Source organism: Hypanus sabinus, unplaced genomic scaffold (genome assembly GCF_030144855.1).
Source record: "Hypanus sabinus isolate sHypSab1 unplaced genomic scaffold, sHypSab1.hap1 scaffold_358, whole genome shotgun sequence".
Lineage (NCBI taxonomy): Eukaryota > Metazoa > Chordata > Chondrichthyes > Myliobatiformes > Dasyatidae > Hypanus > Hypanus sabinus.
This window is the reverse complement of record NW_026781256.1, coordinates 263,577-283,810: the sequence shown is the minus strand read 5'-3', so window position 1 is coordinate 283,810 and position 20,234 is coordinate 263,577. Positions and strand designations below refer to the sequence as shown.

The 20,234-nt window shown below is 46.1% G+C and overlaps 1 protein-coding gene across 1 annotated transcript in view; it reads right to left on the bottom strand.

The window, feature by feature from the left end:
• Positions 1 to 20,234, bottom strand: part of LOC132388596 (NACHT, LRR and PYD domains-containing protein 3-like) — a 74,009-nt gene that overhangs the window by 19,601 nt on the left and 34,174 nt on the right. The window contains exon 7 of the mRNA XM_059960970.1: positions 8,027 to 9,764. Within this exon, the coding sequence (XP_059816953.1) occupies positions 8,027 to 9,764 (1,738 nt within the window). The remainder of the gene's footprint in view (positions 1 to 8,026; positions 9,765 to 20,234) is intronic.

The window sequence follows — 20,234 nt, the reverse complement described above, 5'->3', positions numbered from 1 at the left end:
GGGTGATTGGGAACAGAGGCCCAACAGCAGGAAGCTGGATGCGGAAGAGAGATACCTCAGGATGAATGTGTATGGAAAAGACAGATCCCACAGGAGGAAGGGGGTGGGGGAGAGCGATCCCACAGGAGGAAGGTGGTTGTGGAAGAGAGAACACACATGTGTGATTGGGATGTGGAAGAGGGATCCCACAGGAGGAAGAGGGATGTGGAAGAGAGATCCCACAGGATGAATGTGTATGGAAAAGTCAGATCAGATCCCACAGGAGGAAGGGTGGAGCTGAGGAACGGGAAAGCTGTGACCACACTAATAGGGTATTATTATATACGGCCCAATCGGAGGAGCAAGTCTGTTGAGAGTTAGCACACCAATGTAAGAAACAGAAATTTGTAATCGTAGGGGATTTTAACTTACCACATATTGACCTGGACTCCCACTCTGTGAAAGGGTTAGATGGTGTGGAGTTTGTCAAATGTGTTCAGGAAAGTTTTCTAAATCAATATATTGAGGTAGCAACAAGGGAGGGTGCAGTACCTGATCTATTAGGGAATCAGACAGGTCAGGTGACAGAAGTATGTGTCAGCGAACATTTTGGGTCCAGTGACCATAATGTCATTAGTTTCAAGATAATTATGGATAAGGATAGGACTGGTCCACCAGTTAAGGTTCTGAATTGGAGAAGGGCCAATTTGGTGGAAATGAGAGAGGATCTGGGAAGAGTGGATTGGGATAAGTTGTTTTCTGGCAATGATGTATTCAGTAAGTGGAGTTACTGAACTGCGCTTACATCCAGAGTTTGCATGTTCCTGCCAGGATTAAAGGCAAAGTTAACAGGGATAGGGAACCTTGTTTTTCAAGGGATATTGGCGATCTGGTTAAGTACGTGTTTAGCAGGTACAGGCAACAAGGAACAAATGAAATATTTGAAGAGTATAGAGAATGTAAGGGAATACTAAAGAAGGAAATCAGGAAGGCAAAAAGAAGACATGAGGTTGTGTTGGCAGATAATGTGAAGGTAAACCTGAAGGGTTTCTACAAGTATATTAAGAGTAAAAGGATAGTAAAGGACAAAATTGGTCCCCTAGAAGATCAGAGTGGTTGTCTGTGTGTGGAGCATCACGAGATGGGGAAGATCTTAAACAGTTTTTTGCGTCAGTGTCTACTTAGAAAACTGGCATAGTGGATATGGAATTAAAGGAAACAAACAGTAGTGTCATGGAACGCGGCCAGTGAGTGAGTGGGCCAGTGAAGGAGTGGAAATATGAGGCTTTGACTTGAGAGATTCTGGCAGTTTTGGCAATTGGACTGTGCAAATCAAGACAACGAAGATTTGAATAGCTCAGACTCAGCAGAAAGCAGCTGATTGACCAAGCAGTTTGAAAAGCTCGAACAAATAAATAGAGGGGTAGCTCAAGCTGAGCGGCCCGTGGAAAGCGGCCAGTGAGAGAGTGGTGATTTGAGGCTTTGACAGGTCTTTACAATGCCTCCTGAGACGGTGATGTGCCTCTCCTGTGAGATGAGGCAGTCTTGGGGGAACTCCCCTCTCCCGCAGAGTCACATCTGCCAGAAGTGCTTGCGGCTGGGCGATCTGGAAGACCGTGTGAGGAATCTGGAGCAGCAGCTGGATGACCTTCGACTCATAAGGGAGAATGAGGCTGCCATAGATGAGAGCTACAGGGGGGTAGTCACACCTAGGCTGCCGGAAGCAGGTCGTTGGGTGACAGTCCAAGGGGGGAAAGCGAAGGAGAGTAGACAGGTAGTGCAGAACACCCCTGTAGCCATTCCCCTGAATAATAAGTTTACCGTCCTGGATACTGTTGGTGAGAACGTCCGACCAGGTGTGAGCCACGGTGGCAGGGCCTCTGGCACTGAGTCTTGACCCTGTGGTGCAGAAGGGTGGGACGGAGTGGAGGAGAGCTGTCGTCATTGGAGACTCTATAGTCAGGGGAGCAGACACGAGATTTTGTGGACGTGAGAAGGAAACCCGCATGGTTTGTTGCCTCTCGGGTGCCAGGGTCCGGGATGTGTCTGACCGGGTACATGACATTCTGGTACGAGAGGGAAAGCAACCAGAAGTCGTGATACATATTGGTACCAACGACATAGGCAGGAAGTGGGGTGAGGTCCTGAAGTGTGAGTTTCGGGAACTAGGCTGAAGGCTGAAGAACAGGACCTCAAGGGTGGTGTTCTCAGGATTGCTGCCGGTGCTACGTGATAGTGATGGTAAGAATTGGAGGAGATGGCAGTTGAGGAGTTGGTGCAGGGGGCAGGGTTTTAGAATTTTGGACAACTGGGATCTCTTCTGGGGAAAGTGGGACCTATACAGATTGGATGGGTTGCACCGGAACTCAAGGGGGAGCAATATCCTTGCAGGTAGGTTTGCTAGCATGTTTCGGGAGGGTTTAAACTAATTTGCAAGGGGGATGGGACCCGGAGTGATAAAGTAGTGAAAGAATTGTATGGAGTAAGGCCAGATCTGACACATAGAGAGGCTTTGAGGAAAGGGCAGCAGAATAAAGGGTATAAAGGCAGTAACGTAGAAGGGTTAAAGTGTGTGTACTTCAATGCAAGAAGCATCAGGAACAAAGGTGATGAACTGAGAGCTTGGATACATACATGGAATTATGATGTAGTGGCCATTACAGAGACTTGGCTGGCACCAGGACGGGAATGGATTCTCAATATTCCTGGATTTCAGTGCTTTCAAAGGGATAGAGGGGGGGGGAAAGGGGAGGACGGGTGGCATTACTGATCAGGGATACTATTACAGCTACAGAAAGGGTGGGTAATATAGCAGGATCCTCTTTTGAGTCAGTATGGGTGGAAGGCAGGAGCAGGAAGGGAGCAGTTACTCTACCGGGGGTATTCTATAGGCCCCCTGGTTCCAGCAGAGATACCGAGGAGCAGATTGGGAGGCAGATTTGTGCCAAAATAACATGGTTGTTATAATGGGTGACTTTAACCTCCCTAATATTGATTGGCACTTGATTAGTTCTAAGGGTTTAGATGGGGCAGAGTTTGTTAAGTGTGTCCAGGATGGATTCCTGTCACAGTATGTTGACAGGCCGACTAGGGGGAATGCCATACTAGATCTAGTATTAGGTAACGAACCGAGTCAGGTCACAGATCTGTCAGTGGTTGAGCATCTGAGGGACAGTGATCAGCGTTATCATGGAAAGGGATAGAATCAGAGAGGACAGGAATATTTTTAATTGGGGAAGGGGAAATTCTGAGGCTATAAGACGAGAACTTGCGGGTGTGAATTGGGATGATGTTTTTGCAGGGAAATGTACTATGGACATGTGGTCGATGTTTAAGGATCTCTTGTCGGATGTTAGGGATTAATTTGTCCCGCTGAGGAAGATTAAGAATGGTAGGGTGAAGGAACCATGGGTGACAAGTGAAGTGGAAAATCTAGTCAGGTGGAAGAAGGCAGCGTACACGAGGTTTAGGAAGCAAGGATCAGATGGGTCTATTGAGGAATATAGGGTAGCAAGAAAGGAGCTTAAGAAGGGGCTGCGAAGAGCAAGAAGGGGGATGAGAAGGCCTTGGCAAGTAGGGTAAAGGAAAACCCCAAGGCATTCTTCAATTATGTGAGGAACAATAGGATGACAGGAGTGAAGGCAGGACCGATTGGAGATAAGAGTGGGAAGGAGTCCCTAGAGGCTGTGGAAGTGAGCGAGGTCCTCAGTGATTACTTCTGTTCGGTATTCACCACTGAGAGGGAACTTGATGACGGTGTGGACAATGTGAGTGAGGTTGATGTTCTGGAGCATGTGGATATTAAGCTAGAGGAGGTGTTGGAGTTGTTGGGATGGATAAGTCCCCGGGGCCTGTCGGAATATTCCCCTGGCTGCTCCACGAGGCAACGGAAGAGATTGCTGAAACTCTGGCTAGGATCTTTATGTTCTTGTTGTCCACGGGAATGGTACGGGAGGATTGGAGGGAGGCAAATGCTGTCCCCTTGTTCAGAAAAGGTAGTAGGGGTAGTCCGGGTATTTATAGACCAGTGAGCCTTACATCTGTGATGGGAAAGCTGTTGGAAAAGATTCTTAAAGATAGGATCTATGGGCATTTAGAGCATCATGGTCTGATCAGGGACAGTCAGCATGGATTTGTGAAGGGCAGATTGTGCCTAACAAGCCTGATAGAGTTCTTTGAGGAGGTGACCAGGCATATAGATGAGGGTAGTGCAGTGGATGTGATCTACAAGGAGGTTAGTAAGGCATTGCACAAGGTTCCACATGGTAGGCTTATTCAGAAAGTCAGAAGGCATAGGATCCAGGGAAGTTTGACATGCGGATTCAGAATTGGCTTGCCTGCAGAAGGCAGAGGGCCGTGGTGGAGGTAGAACAATCAGATTGGAGGGTTGTGACTAGTGGCATCCCACTAGGATCTGTTCTGGGACCTCTACTTTTTGTGATTTTTATTAACGACCTGGATGTGGGGGTAGAAGGGTGGGTTGGCAAGTTTGCAGACGACACAAAGTTTGGTGGTGTTGTAGGTAGTGTAGAGGATTGTCGACGATTACAGAGAGACATTGATAGGATGCAGAAGTGGGCTGAGAAGTGGCAGATGGAGTTCAACCCGGGGAAGTGTGAGGTGGTACACTTTGGAAGGACAAACTCCAAGGCAGAGTACAAAGTAAATGGCAGGATAGTTGGTAGTGTGGAGGAGCAGAGGGATCTGCGGGTACATGTCCACAGATCCCTGAAAGTTGCCTCACAGGTAGATAGGGTAGTTAAGAAAGCTTATGTGGTGTTAGCTTTCATGAGTCAAGGGATAGAGTTTAAGAGACGCGATGTAATGATGCAGCTCTATAAAACTCTAGTTAGGCCATACTTGGAGTACTGTGTCCAGTTCTGGTCACCTCACTATAGGAAGGATGTGGAAGCATTGGAAAGGGTACAGAGGAGATTTACCAGGATTCTGCCTGGTTTAGAGAGTATGGATTATGATCAGAGATGAAGGGAGCTAGGGCTTTACTCTTTGGAGAGAAGGAGGATGAGAGGAGACATGATAGAGGTGTACAAGATATTAAGAGGCATAGACAGAGTGGACAGCCAGCGCCTCTTCCCCAGGGCACCACTGCTCAGTACAAGAGGACATGGCTTTAAGGTGAGGGGAGGGAAGTTCAAGGGGGATATGAGAGGAAGGTTTTTCACTCAGAGAGTGGTTGGTGCGTGGAATGCACTGCCTGAGTCAGTGGTGGAGGCAGATACACTAGTGAAGTTTAAGAGACTACTAGACAGGCATATGGAGGAATTTAAAGTGGGGGTTTATATCGCAGGCAGAGTTTGAGGGTCGGCACAACATTGTGGGCCGAAGGGCCTGGAATGTGCTGTACTATTCTATGTTTTATGGAACATATAGAGATTAAAGAGGAGGAGGTGCTTACTGCCTTACAGCAAATAAGGGTAAATAAATCCTCCAGGCCTGACATGATATTTTCTTGGACCTTGAGAGAGACTAGTGTAGAAATTGCAGGGGTCCTGGCAGAAATATTTAAAATGTATTTTGCCACAAGTGCGGTACCAGAGGATTGGAGGGTAGCTCATGTTGTTCTGTTGTTTGAAAAAGGCTCCAAAAGTGCACCAGGTAATTACAGGCCAGTGAGCCTGACATCGGTATTAGGTAAATTATTGGAAGGTGTTCTGAGAGATCGGATATAATAGGATTTGGACAACCAAGGGCTGATTAAAGATAGTCAGCATGGCTTTGTTCATGGCAGATCGTGTTTCATGAATCCTGTAGTGTTTCTCGAGTAGGTTACCAAGAATACACATGAAGGAAAGGCTGGGGATATTGTCTACATGAACTTTAGTAAGGCTTTTGACAAGGTCCCACATGGGAGGTTAGTTCAGAAGATTCAGACAGTAGGTATCCATGGAAAGGTTGTAGATTGGATTCCAAATTGGCTGTGTGGGAGAAGACAGAGAGTGGTAGTGGATGATTGCTTCTCAGACTGGAGGCCTGTGACTAGTGGTGAGTCTCCGGGATCTGTGCTGGGACTATTGTTGTTTGTTGTCTATATCAATGATCTAGATGATAGTGTGATAAATTGGATCAGCAAGTTTGCTGATGACACTAAGATTGGAGGCGTTGCGGACAGCGAGGAAGACTTTCAAAGCATGCAGAGGGATCTGGACCAACTGGCAACATGGGCCAGAAAATGGCAGATGGAATTTAATGCAGACAAGTGTGAGGTGCTCCATTTTGTAAGGACAAATCAAGGTAGGACTTACACAGTAAATGGTAGGGCACTGAGGAGTGCGCAGGCGTGACAGGGAGACAGGGTTGTAAAGAAGGCTTTTGGCAACCTGGCATTCATAAATCAAAGTTGAGTATTGGAGTTGGAATGTTATGGTGAGGTGGTATAAGACATTAGTGAGGCCAAATTTGTAGTATTGTGTGCAGTTCTGGTCACTGAACTATAGGACGGATATCAGGAAGACTGAAAGTGTGCAGAAAAGATCTGCGAGGATGTTGCCGGCTATTCAGGAGTTGAGTTACAGGGAAAGATTGAACAGGTTAGGACTTTATTCCTTGGAGTGCAGAAGAATGAGGGGAGATTTGATAGGTTTACACAATTACGAGGTATAGACAGGGTAGATGCGAATGGGCTCTTTCCACACGGATTAGGAGAGATAAATTACAAAAGCACTTTGCTTCAGGGTGAAAGGGGAAAGGTTTAGGGGGAACGTCCTCACTCAGAGAGTTGTGAGAGTGTGGAACGAGCTGCCATCTGATGTGGAAAATGCGGACACACTCTTTGGTCTTAAGAATAAATCTGATAAATGCATGGATGGGAGAGGTCTGGAGGGTTATGGACTGGTTGTAGGTCATTGGGACTAGCTGAATAAAGTTTTGGCACAGAGCAGAGAATGGCTTGTTTTCTTTGCTGTAGTGTTCGGTGATTTTACGATTCTATGAATATGGGGAGGTCAGTTCCCACAGGAAGAAGGGGGATGGGGAAGAGATCCCACAGGAGGAAGGGGAATGGGGAGGAGAGGTCCAACAGGAGGGAGAGGGATGGGGAAGTGAGATCACACAAGCGGAAGGCGGATGTGGAAGTGAGATCCCACAGGAGGAAGGGGGATGGGGTAGAGAGATCCGACAGGAGGTAGGAGAATGGGGAAGATAGATCCCACAGGATGAAAGGGGCATGGGGAAGAGAGATCCCTCAGGCGGATGGGGGATGGGGAAAATAGATCTGACAGGAGGAGGGGGGGATGGGAAGGGATAACACTGGACGGAAGGGAATGGGGAAGAGAGAACCCACACGAGGAAGAGGAATGGGGAAGAAAGATCCAGCAGGAAGGGGGTGGGGAAAAGACATTCCACTGAAGGATGAGGAAAGGGTAATAGAGAGCCCACAGGAGGAACGGGGATGGGGACGAGACCCCTAAGAATCGAACGGGGATTGGGATAAAAAGTCCCACAGGAGGATTCCAAGGGTAAACGATAATCCTGCAAGACGAGAGGATGCAGAAAATCTTTGTACGTGTGTGTTGGGTCTAAACAGAGACCCAGAGGAGATGCACCCTTACTCTCTGTGTATCTGCTAGTGAGGAACGTCACACATTATCAAGGACAGGGGAGGACAACCTCACAATGGTATTTCTTTCCTTCTCACTGGGACAGTCTGCAGACGGCCTCTTGTCCCTCACCGGGAAGGGGGTGTGAATCTCTGACCCACCTCCTGCAGTCAGTGTCGGTCTGGGTGTCAGTAACAGTGAGAAGGAACATTGTCAATGGACGTGTCACAGGCAGCAGGAAACACGGCCATTCCTGTGATTTACTACCATTAAACCAATGGTCGTTGTTCACTGATCTGAGGAAGTCTCCAACATCCCTTCACAAGGAGCCACAGAACCCTCCTGTCCTTGGGGAATTACTGACCGATCCCCTGGGCATTTGTCACAATTCTTCACAATCTGATTTATCACAGTTTAACCCAAATCTCTTTACATTGAAATGACACAATAGAACAGTTTAACAGTTCAGAGTAGGAGATAAATCAAGTTACCTCAACTCCTGGCACTTGTGCAGCCCGGGACCCAGCCGCTGGATTCCTTCCCACTGAATGTGGCAGTCCTGCAGGTCGAGGTGTTTTATTGTATCACAGAGTCCGATGGCATGAGACAGGACCACGCAGTCAATCGGGGTCAATGTCACTCCACTGAATGAAAGTGTTTCCACAGATCCCAGTGTTTCCTTAGCCAGTCCACGATTCTGAGACTCAAACAGGTAGTGCAATGTGTTCAGTAGGCTCCTTTGACCAGCTTCACTCCATGTGTTTCCAATCTGACGTTTAACCTCCTCCTTCACCCAGTCAATCACCCGGCAGGTTGTTTCATGTGGAAATGGACCCAGAATCTCCACCAGGCCCCGAACTGTCATTGGACAGGAGAGACCAGCAACAAAACGGAGAAATACCTCAAATCGCCCATCTGTCGTGTTGTGGGTTTCAGTGAGGAGTTTCTTAATATCTCTGCCATCTGGGATCAGGAATTGTGTCACTGCAGCTACAAACTCTTGGATGGTGAGGTGTGGGAATGTGTACACCACGCTCTGGGCAGAATCCTCTCTCTCCAAAAGCTCCATCAGGAACCCGGACAGGAACTGGGAAGGCTGAAGATTGTACTTGATCAAATCTCCATCTGTAAACACAATCTTCTTCTCGGACACTCCTCTGAATGCCATCTGACCAACCCTAAGTAACACATCACGGGGTCTCTCAATCTCACGGCCGTGGTTTTTCAGGATGTTGTAAATATAGTAGGAGTACAGTTGGGTGATGGTCTTGGGAACTCGCTGTGGGTCCTTGACTCTTTGTGTGAAGAAGGGACCCAGTGCCAGAGCGAGGATCCAGCAGTAGGAGGGGTTGTAGCTCATGGTGTACAGGATCTCGTTCTCCTTCACATAATTGAAAACAGCTTCCGCCACCGTCTGATCTTCAAAATGTCTGATGAAATATTCCTTCCGTTCCTCATCAACAAATCCCAGGATTTCAGCCCAGACACTGATATCCGCCTTTTCCAATAAATGCAACGCAGTGGGGCGGGTGGTCACCAGCACTGAACACCCTGGGAGCAGCTTGCCCTGGATTAAACTGTACACAATGTCAGACACTTCACACCTCCACTCGGGATCTGGGCACTGGTGCTTTGGTTCTGTATCTCTCCGACTGTCTGCAAAATCGATTTTGTGTTTGAATTCATCTAAACCATCGAAAATAAACAGTAATCCCTCTGCGTTCTTCCAGACTTCTCTCAGGAAATTCCCAAAGTAAGGATACTGATACAGAATCAGTTCCCTCAGGTTTATTCTACAATTAATGGTGTTTAAATCTCGGAATTTGAAACTGAAGACAAACTGGAACTGTTGGTATATTTTCCCCATGGCCCAGTCATAAACAATCTTTTGTACCATCGTTGTTTTCCCGATCCCCGGGACACCGGCCACTGCTGCTGAACTCCCAGATTTGGATTTACTCCGGGAAAAGCTGCTGTGGAATAACTGATCAGTATGGATTTTTTCCAGCTGTCTGCGGAGTTGTTTCTCTCTATAATCCTCATGGTCTCTGCCTCTTGCCAGCAGCTCATGTTCCACCAGTGTCCGATCTCGAACAGTAGAAATGACCGTGAGCTCAGCGTATCGATCAGCCAGCTGGAAAACCTTCACCTTCTCCGTCATCAGGATCGTGTTCACTCTCAATGTTTCAGTTCGTGTCCGCAGAGTCTCCTTGTGTTTCTGTTGGACATCTTCCATGGGAACAGAGAACATATTCAAAACGTTAAACGGCTCATCTGACAAAGAAATTTATAACGGTATTTCAGCATTCAGTGTTTGAGATTACATGAATAAATTCAATGCTTCCATGGATATTAGGACAGAAGGTAAAATTCTGTTCGCAGACACGGAATTGACAGCAATGGATATCCCTGAAAATGTCCAATCCTCATGTTCTGGTTCTAGTAATTTGTGAAGGTGAACATTCCCCTGATTGCACTTTCTGAGGATGCTTAAACAAGCATCACTTCCCAATAACATCTTAACTACATTCTACAGAGGCGTGGTGAGAGTGTGCTGACCTTTTGCATCACAACCTGGTACTCCAGCTGCAGTGCTGCCGACAAAAAAGCCTTGCAGGGGGTGGTTAGGGGAGCAGAGAAGGTTATTGGGGTCTCCCTACCTTCTTCCAAGACCTCTTTCAACGTCAATGCCTCCATTAGACACGGTACATCATTAACAACCCCTCACACCCTCTCCATGAACTGTTTGTTCTTCTGCCATCAGGTAAACGTTACAGGAGCATCAAAACTAAAACCACAAGGCTACTAAACAGCTTCCTCCCACCGGCAGTCAGACTGCTAAATAGCTGCTCTACCTGACTCTGCTTTGGACACTTTTAACTTGCACCGGACACTTATAACTCGATTTAAAGCGACATGTGGCTGTTGTGTTTTATTATTTATTGTTGTGTTTATTATTTAGTGTTGCGTTTGTTATGTTATGATTGCACTGCTCCTGGGAACCGCTGTCTCATTCTACCCTGCAGAGCTGATGTACGGTTGGAACGACAATAAAGTTTTTGAATCTTGAATACCCTATTGCAATCCTGACTGCACTCCCGTTACAAGAACATTTCACTATATTTAAAGCATTGTTTGCCTCATTAACAGACGCTGTTAATGTTGATCTGTTGTGGAACTATGGAGAGCAGGTCACTGTGCATTTTGGCAAGGCTGCACACTGAGGAGTCACAGGTGTCCACTGCTCTTGCATCAAAACAGGAGCAGAATACGCGGGAAATACTCAAGTCGGGCAGCGTCTGGGGGAGAATCACAGTGAAGTTGTGGATCGATAACCCATCGGAATGACCGAGATGAAAATGGGTAGTTTTCAATCGCAGTGATGGAGGATTGGTGGAAAGATGGAATCTCTGTTAATGGAAGAAGCCACAAGGGTCTGTCTCAGTGATGTACATTGTGTCTGTGGGAGAGGGTGGTGAAGTCTTGGCAACTGCTACTCATCAATCTTGCTGTGGGGGTATGGGGCTCTGTCTAATGAGGCCTCCATCTGTCAGAGTCGACCATGGATGTCCTGCCCCTGCAAGCCGGGACACTCCGATATGGAGAGGAAGCTTCTGCCGATGTAGCAAGCTCCCTCTCTCCATGCATCTGAAGTACACAAAGGAACGGCAGAGACTGACACAGCTTGGCACCAGAGGTGTCGCAGGAGATGCCAGTCTGCGTTGAACACCATTTAACACTGACTCAGGGACTCCAGCTCCAGGCTTTCCCACTGGGTTTACTCCCAAACTCTTCCCCATGTGGGGTTACAGTTTCAAGGCAGTGGAGTTCTGAGATCAGAGTTTTCCTACTCCTGGGTGAGCTGCCAATCACAGCCGACAAGCCCCATCTGCCCAAAGCGACTGGTTGTAAGGCACCAGTAACCCACCTCTGCCCCTTCTCCTGTGGGAAGAAACGCTTCCACCGGGATTAGTGGCTAAACCGCACGTGAAGGCCAAGAGCTGGACAGAGGCTACTCGCCAATGGGAGCATTTAATAGGTCATGGCAGCTCATCCGCACTGTCACCCCCCCCTACCCCCCGGTTATAACAATCTTAAGCAACCGAGGGGCGATGTAGTATTGACAATGAATCGGTAAATTGGTTTATTATTGTGACATGCACCACTGTAAATTGGAAAACTTTTCTGCATGCGATCCAAATAGATCATTACATCACATCGGTGCAATGAGGTTGTACAAGGAAAAATGGAACAGAATAGTTCAGGGAAACAGTGTTTCAGTTGCTGAGAAAATGCAGTGCAGGCAGACGATAAGGTAGAAGGCCAAAGGATCATTGGGAGGTCAGAGTTGAGTTTTTTTGAGACTATGTTCCTAAAGTGTAGAATTCAACAGCTTAAACTACAGTACTGTGCAGAAGTCTGAGGTGTATATTAGGACTGACACATTCTGTCTTTTATTTTCTAGTTTGCACTTTATCCCGTTGTGATGCAGTTTGAACGGCATCGTCTGGATGAAAGGTGCTTTATAAATAAGTCATTATTATTATTATTATTATTATTATTATTATTATTATCTTAGCCTAAACTGGTAAAACTTCAGGTACAGCATAGCCAAGCACACACATGTCTCAATTGATAGGAGATTTCAGACTATTCTCGTGGTGTATAGTGTTACGGGTTTTCGAAGATTTACACAAGTATCGCCGTGTGGGCCTAATTTATTAATACTATTCTGTAAAGCCTTTAGGATGATACCAGTTATCGATATTACGATTGGGATAAATAATACCCTGTTCGTGTTCCATAGTCTTTCATTTTGCCCTTTCAATTCAACATATTTCTGGTTTTGTTTTTACTAATTCATTTCCGTAAGTTATGTGTGTTTGGAATGGCTATATATATTTAAAAGGTTGCTTTTGCTTGTTTATCCTGTAAAATTACATCCGAACGCATATCATGAATTATCCGACCTGAAATCACGATTGGACGCAGTATGATATGAAGTACTCTAACTCTAAAAGTGGAGCAGGCTTGTACTTATTGTAGGTTATCGTGTTTTTCATCAGTTGTAGTTCAAGCAAGATTTTTGGGAATGTTTTCCACCACTTGATTGTGCTTGTGCAAGTCATGAGATTCAGTTAAATTACTGCAGGATGCTGTAAAGTGTTGGATTGTTTCTGGTTTCTCTTGTAATTTTCAGCATTCATCATCCTGAATCTATTGGTCCTTTATTCTGTATTATTGATAACTACATGTGTCAACAACCTTGTCCTGTATTGCCACAATGAGCCCTTCTGTTTCTGGGAAGAGGTCTCCAACTCTGAGCCAGGGGCTCGACGCTTCCTTGTCGGCATCTAATCGGCTCAGATCGTGTGGATGTCCTCCGTGGGGAGTCAGACTCTTCCATTGGTTAACGTTTTCTACTATTATGACAGTTTCTTCATTTTTATGGGTTATGCTTTCACTTACGGTCAGTGATATGTACCCTTTATCAGAATTGCATATGCGTGTATGGAGTGCTGAATCCTGCTTGCGTTATGAAAGTATGTCAATAGAGCTAATTGTGGATTTCAGAAAAGGCAAGATGAGGGAGCACGACACACCAGTCCTCACAGAGGGATTTGATGTGGAAAGAGTGAGCAATTCCAAATTCCTGGCTGTCAATATCTCCGAGTATCTAACCTGGACCCAATATATCGATGCAGCTACAGAGAAGGCACAACAGTGGCAATATTTCATCAGGAGTTTTCAACATCACTTGAATATTTCTACAGATGTAACTTGCAGCGCATTGTAACTGGCTGCATCACCGTCTGGTTCAAGAGGAACGGAGTAAGGCGCACACTCAACGATTCAGGAGCAACTTCTCCTCTGCCATTCAGTTTCCGAATGGACATTGAACCCATCGATACTGCCTCACTAATCTCTTTTTAAATTTCTATCTCTGCACTGCATATTTAGTTTAATATTTCATATAATCACACAGACATGCACAGCTATATATGTTCAACTTCCAGGCCCTGAAGCCTCTTCGCTGCTCAGCCAGATCCACCGTCTGACAGGCCACATGTCTCGCATGGACAACTCCAGGTTACCGAAAGCAGTACTCTACGGAGAACTCTCTCAGGATCGTCGTGCCCCGCGCAGGAGGTACAAGGACCAAATTAAGCAGAGGCTCTCTCAGGTAAATATGGAGGTCAATGAGTGGCAGCCGCTGATCCACGGAAAAGCCAGGAATTCTGAGGAACCCAGAAGAGCGAGTGCTGAAAAGAAGAGGGGATGCAAGAAGGATCCAACTACCCAAGCGCCTGCATCCCAGCTGTCCCTCTGTCCCAACTGCTCCCGAGTCCACAGATCCAGAATTGGCCTCTACCGTCACCAACAATCGTGTCGTCATCCAGTACCACCACCTCCCCCTCACAGACACACACACACACACACACACACACACACACACCTATTTGGGAAGAGAACAGGATTTAGGGTATGTTTCATGATCATTAATGCTTGGTGGAACCCCGCAATGTTCATGCCCTCAAACCCTTTTGTTCCCCAGATCTGGAGTACCTGGTGCTGCTGTGTAAACCTTTCCGGCTGCCAAGGGAGTTCCCGGCTGTTATTATCACAGCTGTGTAATAACAACATCCCCCAGTTGTGTGTTATTGTCACAGAGGGGAGATGATTTCCTTCAGAAATCGGTCAGGACTTTCCAAACCACAAAATTTGTACCAACAGTTCCGTGTGAACAGCACTTGCCATGAGACCGACTGCTTACATTGCCGGTGATCAGCAGGAGCTCACGAAATTCAGCTCCGATCTGTGCAAAGTCATCCAGGCAGCGAAACGACAATACAGAGATCGTATTCAGGCACAGCTCTCCACCAACAACACACACAGCTTATGGCAAGCTCTGCACCCCAATGCAGACTTCAGAGCTAAGTGCAATGGTGCTGCCAACATCGCTGCCTGTCTCCCAGAGGATCTAAGTCTCTTTACGCTGGGTTCGATATCGCCAACACTGAGACCCCGGGGAGAGCCGACAAAGCGACCTGCACATTGGTCATCTCTGAGGCTGAAGTTCGCAGGTGTTTCCAAAGAGTGGACAGTCGCAAGCCTGCGGGACCGGACGGCGTCCCATTACGGGTACTCAGGATGCGCGCGGCACAACTGGCAGGTGTATTTACGGATATTTTTAATCTCACCCTCTCCCAGTGTAGAGTTCCCTCCTGCTTCAAATCATCAACCATTGCTCCTGTACCTAAAACAACTAAGGCAACGTGTCTGAACGTCTGGCGTCCTGTCGCACTCACCTCAATAATAAGCAAATGCTTTGAGAGACTGGTCAACGACTGCATCTGCAGCTTGTTACCACCCACACTGGACCCCCTACAATCCACCTACTGACACAACCTATCAACAGATGACACAACAGCCACTGCTCTGCACACCGTCCTTAAACATCTGGAGAAGAGGGATGCTTGTGTGAGAATGATGTTATTAGACTACAGTTCAGCATTCAATACCATCATTCCCTCCAGGCTTGACAAGAAGCTCAGAGACCTCGGCCTTCACCCTGCCTTGTGCAGCTGGGTCCTGGACTTCCTGTCAGATCACCAGCAATTGGTTAGAGTGGGCTCCCTCACCTCTGCCCCTCTGACCCACAACACAGGAGCCCCTCAGGGCTGTGTCCTAAGCTCCCTCCTTTACTCTCTGTATGTGCACGACTGTGTCGCCACCCACAACTCCAATCTGCTAATTAAATTTGCTGAGGATACTATATTTATTGGCCAAATCTCAAATAATAACGAGGCAGCCTACACAGAAGAAGTCATCACCCTGACACAGTGGTGACAAGAAAACAACTTCTCCCTCAATGTCGCTAAAACAAAGGAGCTGGATGCAATGTTGCACAGACAAGAGGAATGGAGACGGGCCAACCCTTATTGACATCAATAGATCTGGGGTTGATTGACATCAATGGATCTGGGGTTGAGAGAGTGAACAGCTTCAAGTTCCTTGGCATTCACATCACTGAGGATCTCACGTGGTCTGTACACACCAATTGTGTTGTGATAAAAAGCACAACAGCACCTTTTTCACCTCAGACAGAACCGTAGAACATTACGGCACAGAAACAGGCCTTTTGGCCCTTCTTGGCTGTGCCGAACCATTTTTCTGCCTAGTCCCACTGACCTGCACCTGGGCCATATCCCTCCAAACCCCTCTCATCCATATACCTGTCCAAGCTTTTCTTAAATGTCAAAAGTGAGACCGCATTCACCACTTCATCTGACAGCTCATTGCACACTCCCACCACTCTCTGTGTGAAGAAGCCCCCCCCCATGTTCCCTTTAAACTTTTCCCCCTTCACCCTTAACCCATGACCTCTGATTTCTTTTCTCCCCTAGCCTCACTGGACTGCTTGTATTCCCTCTATCTATACCCATCATAATTTTATACACCTCTATCAAATCACCTCTCATTCTCCTATATGCAAGGGGATAAAGTCCTAACCTATTCAAACTTTCCCTGCAAATTAATTTCTCAAGTCCCGGCAACATCTTTGTAAACCTTCTCTGCACTCTTTCAACCTTATTAATATCTTTCCTCTAATTAGGTGACCAAAACTGCATACAATACTCCGCATTCAGTCTCAACAATGTCTTATACAACCTCACCATTACATTCCAACTCTTATACTCAGTACTTTGATTTATAAAGGCCAATGTACTAAAAGCTCTCTTTACGACCCTATCTACTTGTGACGCCACTTTTAGGGAATTATGTATCTATACTCCCAGATCCCTCTGTTCTACTGCCCTCCCCAGTGTCCTAACATTTACCTTCTATGTTCTAACTTGGTTTGACCTTCCGAAGTGCAATACCTCACACTTGTCCGTATTAAACTCCATCTGCCGTTTATCAGCCCATTCCTCCAACTGGTCCAAATCCCTCTGCAAGCTTTGAAAACCTTCCTCACTGTCCACTACACCAATCTTTTTATCATCAGTGAATTTGCTGATCCAATTTGCCACATTCTCATCCAGATCATTCAGATAGATGACAAATAACAATGGACCCAGCACTGATCCCCATGACACATCACTAGTCACAGGCCTCCACTCAGAGTAGCAATCCTCCACTACCACTCTCTGGCTTCTTCCATTGAGCCAATGTCTAATCCAATTTACTACCTCTCCATGTATAGCGACTGAATCTTCCCTACTAACCTCCCATGTGAGACCTTCTCAAAGGCCTTACTGAAGTCCATGTAGACAACATCCACTACCTTCCCTTAATCCACTTTCCTGGTAACTTCCTCAATAAACTCTAATAGATTGGTTAAACATGACCTACCATGCACAAAGCCATGCTGACTGTTTCTAATAAGTCCCTATCTATCCAAATACCTGGAGATCCTATCTCTTAGTATTCCTTCCAATAATTTACCTACTACCGATGTCAAACTTCCCGGCCTATAATTTCATGACTTACTTTTTGAGCCTTTTTTAAGCAACGGAACTACATGAGCTATTCTCCAATCCTCTGGCACCCGATCCATGGATATCGACATAATATTTATGCCAGGGTCACTGCAATTTCAACATTAGTCTCCTTCAAGGACCGAGGGAATACCCTATCAGGTCCTGGGGATTTATCTACTCTGATTTGCCTCAAGACAGCAAGCACCTCCTCCTCTTTATCTGTAAAAGTTCCATGACCTCCCTACTTGTTTGCCTTGTTTCCTTAAGACTCCATTCCAGTTTCCTTATTAAATAAAGATTCAAAATACCCATTTAATATCTCTCCCATTTCTTCCGGTTCCATGCATAGCCGACCACACTGATCTTCAAGAGGACCAATTTTATCCCTTACTATCCTTTTGCTCTTCACATACATGTCGAAGCTCTTCAAATTATAGTTCACCCTGACTGCCAAAGCAACCTCATGTCTTCTTTTAGCCCTCCTGATTTCTTTCTTAAGTATTTTCTTACTCTTTTTATACTCCTCAAGCATCTTATTTCCTCCCTGTTGCTATACATGTTATACATCTCTCTCTTCTTCTTTATCAGATTGCCAATATCCCTCGATAGCCAAGGCTCCTTATTCTTATTCATTTTGCCTTTAACCCTGACAGGAACATACAAACTCTGCACTCTCAAAATTTCTCCTTTGAAGGTCTCCCACTTACCAATCATATCCTTGCCAGAGAACAACCTGTCCCATTATATGATTTTTAGATCCCTTCTCATTTCTTCAAATTTGGCCCTTTTCAGGTTTAGAACGTCAACCCGAGGGCCAGATCTATCTTTATCCCTGATCAAGTTAAAACTAATGACATTATGATCACTGGAACGAATGTGTTCCCCTACACACACTTCCGTCACCTGCCCTAACTCATTTCCTAATAGGAGATCTAATATTGCATCTTCCCTAGTTGGTACATCTATATACTGATTTAGAAAACATACCTGAACACATTTTACAAACTCTAACCCATCTAGACGTTTAACAGTATGGGAGTCCCAATCAATGTGTGGAAAATTAAAATCCTCTACAATCACAAATTTCTGTCTCCTGCAGTTGTCTGTTATCTCTTTGCAGAATTGCTCCTCCAATTCTCGCTGACTATTGGGTAGTCCATAATACAACCCTATTAATGTGGTCATACCTTCCTTTTTCTCAGCTCCGCCCATATGGCCTCAGTAGACAAGCCATCTAATCTATCCTGCCGAAGCACTGCTGTAATATTTTCCCGGACTAGCAAAGCCAGCACCCACCCTTCATCCCTCTCTCTATCACGTCTGAAATATTGGAACCCTGGAACACTGAGCTGCCAGTCCTGCCCCTCCTGTAGCCAAGGTTCAGTAATGGCTATGATGTCATAACTCCATGTGTCAATCCAGGCCCTCAGCTCGTCTGCCTTTCCCACAATACTCCACGCTTTGAAATATACACACCTCAGAAGATTATTACCACCACACACAACCTTGCTATTTGTGACTTTGCATGAACTACCAACGTCATTTATTTTTACCCCCGTTCCACTATCTACTCTGGCACTCTGGTTCCCATCTAGTTTAAACCCTCCCCAAAAAAACTAGCAAACGTCCCTGCAAGTATATTGGTCCCTTGTAGTTCAGGTGTAACCCGTCTCTCTTGTACAGGTCCCCCCTGCCCCTGAAGAAGTCCCGATGATCTAGAAATCTGAAACCCTGCCCCCTACACCAGTTTCTCAACCACGTGTTCATCTGCCAGAGCATCGCACTCTTACCCTCACTGGCACGTGGCACAGGCAGCAATCCGGAGATTACTACCCTCTATGTCCTGTTTTTCAAGCTCTCTGTACTCACGCTTCAGGACATCCTGAATCTTTCTACCTATGTCATTGGTATCGATGTGTACCACAACATCTATCTGATCACCCTCCCACCTCAGAATGCTGTGCAGGCAATCAGAGATATCCCTGACCATGGCACCTGGGAGGCAACAAACCATCTGGGAGTCTCTGTCACAACCACAGTATCTCCTGTATGTACCCCTGACTCTGGAGTCCCCTATAACTACCGCTCTCCTCTTCCTCCTCCCTCCGTTCTGCACTGCAGAACCAGACTCAGTGCCAGAGATCTGGCTGCCGCAGCTTGTCCCAGGTAAGCCTCCCACCCAACAGTGGATTTGAAATAGAATTAGATAATCTGTTATCTGTTGTTCAAACCCGAACGGTATTCTGTCTGCTCTCCTGTGAGTATATTGTGATTATCTAAGTTGTTATCTCAGTTGTTATTAGTTACGAGTTGTACGATGCTATAATTTTAGATATAAAATTGTCTTATTATTATTAAGAGCCAATAATATCATAGTAGGTGACCATTTAGTAGTCTTATAAATGCAGAATAAAGCTGTCGTTGAGGCTGGTGGTACATACCTTCAGCCTTTTATATGTTCTCCCCCATGGGAGTATGACAGAGAGGATGTATGAGGTGGTTTGGGGTTCAGTAGCAAGGCTTTGGTTCGGGTTTGTGTCTTGCCAGCTTGATTGAGTTCCTCCAGGAGGTGACAAAGGTGATGCATGCAGTGACACATGGATATTGTCTACTTGTATATTGGTAGAGTGTTTGACAAACTCCCACATGGGAGGCTCATACAGAATATTAACATGCTTGAGAACTGTGGGGAATTGTCCTGTCTGCCGGGTACACAAACTGGGAGAAATGTCTTGGCTGGCGGGTGGTGAATCTGTGAAATTATTGTCATAGACGGCTGAGGAAGACACTTCATTGGATATAGACAATAGACAATAGGTGCAGAAGTAGACCATTCGGCCCCTCGAGTCTGCACCGCCATTCTGAGATCATGGCTGATCACTCACTATCAATACCCAGTCCCTGCCTTGTCCCCATATCCCTTGATTCCCCTATCCATCAGATATCTATCTAGCTCCTTCTTGAAAGCATCCAGAGAATTGGCCTCCACCGTCTTCCGAGGCAGTGCATTCCACACCTCCACAACTCTCTGGGAGAAGAAGTTTTTCCTCAACTCTGCTTTAAATAACTAACCTCTTATTCTCAATCCATGCCCTCTGGTACTGGACTCTCCCAACATCTGGAACATATTTCCTGCCTCGATCCTATCAAACCCTTTAATTATCTTAAACGTTTCAATCAGATCCCCTCTCAATCTCCTCAGTTCCAGTGTGTA